This window comes from Passer montanus, unplaced genomic scaffold, assembly GCF_014805655.1.
Source record: "Passer montanus isolate IOZ18808 unplaced genomic scaffold, ASM1480565v1 scaffold48, whole genome shotgun sequence".
In the NCBI taxonomy this organism is placed as follows: Eukaryota; Metazoa; Chordata; class Aves; order Passeriformes; family Passeridae; genus Passer; species Passer montanus.
In genome coordinates, this window is record NW_024369707.1 from 6,932,065 (window position 1) to 6,938,064 (window position 6,000).

Genomic DNA, 6,000 nt, shown 5'->3' on the forward strand with positions numbered 1-6,000 from the left:
GGATTGCTGAATATAAGAAGTGCTTTTTAATAAGTTTAAGGTCAAAACTATCAAAATATAAAGTAGCTTGGTGTCTTAGGCATGTATATAAAATAACTAAAAAAAAATAATTTCCTTAGTTCTGGTGACATCAGTTCTTCTGAAAACTTCCTTTGTCTTTAATCCCGCTTTAATTTTGCTGATGGTGGTTCTCCCTCCCAATCATCTCTGTTTTTATAATACGGGATAAAAATACGTTCTTCATAGATTAATGAAAGCCATGAACGTGAGGTGCTGTTGGAGCTTTACAAATTTATTTCAAAAATTTGTATTGTCATTTGTCGAATAAGTGTTGTCTGCTAAGAGCTGCTCTTTTGTGTGAGCCGTATGTAACGTTGCAGTTAATAACATTTAGTGTTATCAGCTGCTCGATGACTTTATCTCCACTACAAAAGCCTGTTTGCAGAGAGGAGGCAGCCTTGCTCGAGTGCCAGATTGTTAAATAACTACAGGTTGCCAAAACTAAATGAACTTTTCAGCTGGTAATGATGTGCAAATTGCTCTCAAAAATGTATGTGCACTGGAGGAATGCTCACAAGCGCAGGGTTGTCTCTGGTTACAAACATTTCTTTGCCTTTGTCCTTAACCCAGCAGTGACACCATTAGAATGACTGTATCTCTATGTATAATAACAGAGTGATTTTGTGTTATTAACAGCTGAATCGTTACTCAATAGCTTTTTAATTAATGTAATTAACCAAATATATATTTAAGCTATATTTAAGCTATTTTTAAGTTATTAGCTACTATGTTAAATAGCCATTTAAGCTATATTGTGGCCCTCTTGGTGAAATGCAACTCTAGGTAAAAAGAGTAGCTGTGATTGTGCTGCCAAAGTGTCCCCCTGGCTGTGACTGGAGTATGGAAAGGAAGGTTTGCAAATGGGCCTTTTTTTAAACTATGGTGCCAAAAGGGGAGACACAGGAATTAAACTGACATATCAATTAAGCAGTTTTTAAATTCATTTTTTCTTTTCTTGAGAAATACTTTTCTGTAATGTGGCAGAAATGAGGAGCTGCCTTTGGGTGAAGAGGTCTCAGAGTAAACTTCAGCTGAGGAGGTGACTGGATACAGAGTGTTCAGGAAGGTGGCTGGGCTGGCCCAGGCGTGGAGCTGTTACCCAAAAGCTGCAGCCCAGAGGAAGCGCTGGGTTTCCTGTGCAGGGCTTGCTCCCCTGCCCTGGACTGTCTCACCTTGGGTTTCTTAGCCTGGTTGGGAATTTAGTACAAAGAGCCATTCTTGTGAATCATGTTTTCTTTGCAATTTTGCATTCCAGCTCAACAATTCATTCCTCTTTTTTTTTTTTTTTTTCCTAATGGCAGGGACTTTACTGGAGTTCACATAACTTTGGAAGAATGGTTAGTTCAGGTTCTTCTGGGGGCCTTGAATGTTCCAGTTCCAATCCATCAAGGGTTGTTTTAAAAATACAACTGTTGGTACACCTAATATGCATTAGAATTAGTGGGATGTTCTGACATACAGTTAATATCCCTGAATTTAAAAGTTTTTCAGAGATAAATATTTAAAGGTGTGAAAAAAAGGCTTTTTCTTTAGCCAAGTTAAAGCTAATGATGTGTCTTCAGAGTATTCATCTTCCCATCTCTTACATTATTAGACTGTTCTCAGCAGTATTTCTATGACCTCAAATGAAAACAGCATTATTGAAGTGTGATTTGAATATTTGAATGTACTGTGAAGTGTTTTGGGTGCACAGAGTCTGTGTGTGTGTTTCAGCTGGCATGGCAACATCCTCAGCTTGAACCAGTCCTTTCCCCTCTGGAAGGACTGAGTTACTCGTGGTACTTTTATTCCTGCTTTGTGAAATACGTCGTGAAAATGTGAGATGTGGTGAAAGGGGGGTGCCAGCATTACGATACACACCAAGTGGTTAATAATAGTTCTGTCAAGTTAGGCTGCCTGAGAATTGTCAGTCTTTAACTTTAGAGTTCTGCCTTTGTTCCATAAACTGTTTCAAAACCCAGATTATTTCTTTTTCTGAGTTTAATTTTCATTCATTTAGGACTATGCACAGCTACATACACTTTTAACTTAAAATGCTATTATTACAATTTTTTCTCAAGTTCTTACAGCCAGCACCCCAGAAAACATAATTTTTATTTAGTGTTGTAGGACTAACCTGTTCTGAATGTGTTGTAGGTTTGAACTGCTGTCGGGTAGAATAAAAAGAATATAGTTCAATTTTCAAGTTGCAAAAACACATTTAGTATGTGCAATTTAGCAGCTGTTGCAAACACTTGAGGGCATTTTCTTCAGCATTTGAAAACTCCCTGTAGAAGTGAGACAGGAGCCATCCATTTAGCATTTCAAGCTTGAAAAATAATTTAACCTTTCCTTAAATTGTGTTTTGAAGTTTGGGATTAACACTGTGCCTGGCTGCACAGATGGCTACATTTTACATATTCCTTTGTCTAGGAAAAAAAAAAGAGACCACATGGTCAGTTAATGGCTTTAAACACTCCTAGTCCTCATTTTATATCTTCCTAATGGGACCTCAGAGATTGTGGGAAGATACTCAGAAAATTGTTGTTTATGGTGTAAGCCTTGTAAGATGTGTTGTATTCTGTGTCCCAGAACTCATGAGCTATTTTTGCTCCTGCTTATTAATCCTGGTTAATGAATTTCACAGCTTCATCCCTTAAGATCCATAATTTTGCTGTGGAAAAAATTAAAACTAAGATCACCTATGCAGAGAAAATGTTGCTTTATTAATGGAACATGAGAGCTCTTATTTTGTAATTTTTAATAGGTAAAATTATCAATGAGGTGAATTGTCAAGACTCCATATCAAGTCACTGAAGTGGTTATAAGCTAAAAAAGGGTTTTAGTCTTTCAGAATGCTTTCTAAGCTTTTTTGCAGCCACTTTGGGGAAATAGCATAGTGAACTGTGGACGACACAAATCAAATGTGATGTTGGGATAAATGATGGAAAATCCATTAAGTCGGTGGTGTGTCACCAGAGCAGACAATTCTAGCGTATAAATCCAGTCCCGAATTGGATATTTTGTGCTTTGTAATGATTTTTTTTCCCAAGTAGTTTTAAAAGTATCAGCTAACAGATTGATGGATTAACACAGAATTACAGAATAAAGTCATGGAATGGTCCCTAAAAGGGACCTTAAAGGTCATCTGGTTCCACCCCCCTGCCATGAGGGGATGCCTTCCACTCGGCAGTGTGTGTAAATCTGCACATGGCTCATACGACAGATGTTGATAAAACCACTGAGGGCTGTACAGTGTTGAGCACTTGTAAGAAATCTGTCAAGTTTATAAAATGTTGTCATTACAATATAGGCACAATACTTTTTTTCCCCTCCATTTGAGAGTACTAGTAAGGTTTTTAAGGCTACTACTCTTTTATCATGTAAAGAAGAAAAGTTTCCTTTAATCTTTTAAGTTCTTACCCTTTTAAGCTAGCATGTGCAACAAAATCCATCTGGTTGAAATTCTTAAAGATAGCAGTAGCTGGTACAAGACTTCACAGCTTTATTCCAGCTCCTGTGGCAACAGGATTTCCATTGCCAGCACTGCAGTCACAGAGATGATTCTTGCTACTACGAGGTGGAAATTTTATGGTGTTCCTGCAATTCTGTGCTAGCTTTGCAGGCCAGGATGGGATACAGGGGTGTGATGGTTTGGGATCAGAGTTTGGGTCTCCAGTCTTAAGTGCTATCAGTGAGGCATTTCTAGCAGATACTTAATTCACTTTGATTAAATTGAACTTAGGACATCTGAAGATGTTTATATTTCAGGGGTGTTTGTGTGCATACATATGGGAACATACACTCTGCCTTCCAGTCAGCCAAATCCTCCTCCACTAATTTATTCACAGATGAAAAGGTTATGTTTCCTCTAGATTTTAGAGGGTGTTTTGTTTAGTTTTTTCTTCCAAAGGAGTTCCTAGAAAGAAGGGCTGAGAGAGTGTTGTAGGAAAAGCACTGTTGGCTGAGAAGTTGGGTTACCCCTGAGTGCCATTTCCAGTTCCTAAGATGCAGAAGGAGCTGGGATGTAAAGGTCAGAAGTTGCCAGTGTAGTTCATGTTAACACAAAATGATGAATGCTGTGTTATAAACACAGTAGAAACTCCCTGTCTTGTTTGAGATCTGGAAATGTAGTGACTTCTCATGCTTGATAGAGCAGCCTGAAAAGTGGTTTGGCATTATTGATTTAAACCTTGCAGATAAAGAAGCTTGGTGTGAAACTTTGCAGCCCCTTACTATGGGTGAAATGTAAAAAATTTTGCCTTGGCTTCTATTGATTATCTTAATTGCCTCAAGATACAAAGGTTTTCCCAATACCATTACTATCTTTGTGACTGATCAATAGAATACAGAATCTCTGTTCATAAACAAAACATTGTCTGTAAATGGAGATGCTGGGAAATTAACCCTTTGTTTTCTTCTCTTTTCTTTCTCCTGTTTTTCCAGCGGAACCCCTGCCTTTAATGGACTTGTGCCGAAGATCAATTCGTTTTGCTCTTGGCAGAGACCGCCTGCATGACATAGAAATTCTACCTTTGCCTCTGTCTCTGAAAAATTATTTACAGTACCAATAAGAAATCTAGAACCCTCTGGCCTCACATTGGACTTCATCAATGCAAATGGCAGAAAATTGTTTACAGCAAAATATAAATCTTTGTGATGGACACTGAAGTGTTATTTAATTTTTAATATATGTATTTTTTTCTGAACCAGTGAAAGCAGATCACTGTGGGGGACTACTAAAGAATGTGAAAACATTGATTTGATTGAGGTTCATGTGTTACCTGTTGCCTTTTGTGTTTACAGTCCTGAAGGCTATAATTCTCATCTCTCATACACTGATTGGTTTATCTTTGTTGCTTCTGGTAAATGCCAATAGAAAATCTGACCTGCAAGATTCAGTGTCCTGCAGGCAGAGTATTTTTCAATATTATGATTTTCATTTTTTTTTCTCTCTCCTACACTTTACTCCAATAAATAAAAATAAATTAGCAATGGAAAAGTCGTGACAGTAACTTTTGAAAAATATTTAAACCTTGGTATTCAGAGTTGTTGAGAGTTCTGTATTCAGTGCTCAACATAATTAGGTCTATAATATCTAAAAGCTCTAATGTTAAAAAAAGCAGATTGTTGTCTAAAAGAAGAGAATGTGGTTTAAAAACATGAGAGGAAACAAACGGTTTATGTATCAGATCAGTTTCTGGACTTGGTAACAGTAAAGTGCAGTTCATTGTTTTCAAGACCAAATCTAGTCCCTCCAAAGTTCTGCAGTTTATAACAAGTGTTCATTGTCCCAAGAATTTAGGATATTCATATTTTAGGAAGCTTGTCACTTTTTTTAAAAAAAAAACAAATTTATAATTTTTATGTGGTATGAACTCTAAGTACTTTGTTTTTTCTTTTTAATGTATGTGTGGTTGTAATGTTTATTTATCTGTTTAGCGTCTGGAGTTCTCATTTAACTGTTTCCCATCTTGGGGTGACTGATTCTGTTTTTTTCCCCAGCTCCATCTGAAATGTATCAGTTTTTCAGGCTCATCCCTTTTTTTAAGATGCTGCTTTCTGTTTGTGTTTCTTACATGTTTCAAGTTATCTGCCTGAATCAGTTATCTAGTTTTTAAACTGGAAGTTGTTGTTAGGGCAGAATGTCAAATGTTTAGACTGAGCTGCCTTCAGCATATTTTAATGTGAATTTACTGATGAATGAGGAGAAAATTTCTAATAAAGTCTACTGTCCAAAGTAAAAATCCCATCTCCTTTGATGAAGTGTTAAACTGCTCATAGCCCAGAGCTGAAATTCAGTTCCTTGTGCAGCTTTGCAGATGTTTCTGTTTGGTTCTTCTGTGGGATTGCTTCTGTGTAAGAGACATGGCAGGCAGTGACCTGTCCCATCCTGGATTTATCCCAGTCACCCTGAGCATGGCCATGCTCTTGCTTTCAACACCATCCTGGTCAGATTCC

At 37.3% G+C, this 6,000-nt stretch overlaps 1 protein-coding gene across 4 annotated transcripts in view; it reads left to right on the forward strand.

The window, feature by feature from the left end:
- The window catches only part of SPSB4 (splA/ryanodine receptor domain and SOCS box containing 4), an 81,923-nt gene extending 76,134 nt beyond the window's left edge, over window positions 1–5,789 (forward strand). For all 4 annotated transcript variants that reach the window (XM_039722439.1, XM_039722438.1, XM_039722440.1 and 1 more), the window contains exon 3: window positions 4,486–5,789. In XM_039722439.1, coding sequence (XP_039578373.1) covers window positions 4,486–4,613 — 128 coding nt within the window. In that variant the 3' untranslated portion in view covers window positions 4,614–5,789. The remainder of the gene's footprint in view (window positions 1–4,485) is intronic.
- The last annotated feature ends 211 nt before the right edge of the window (window positions 5,790–6,000 follow it).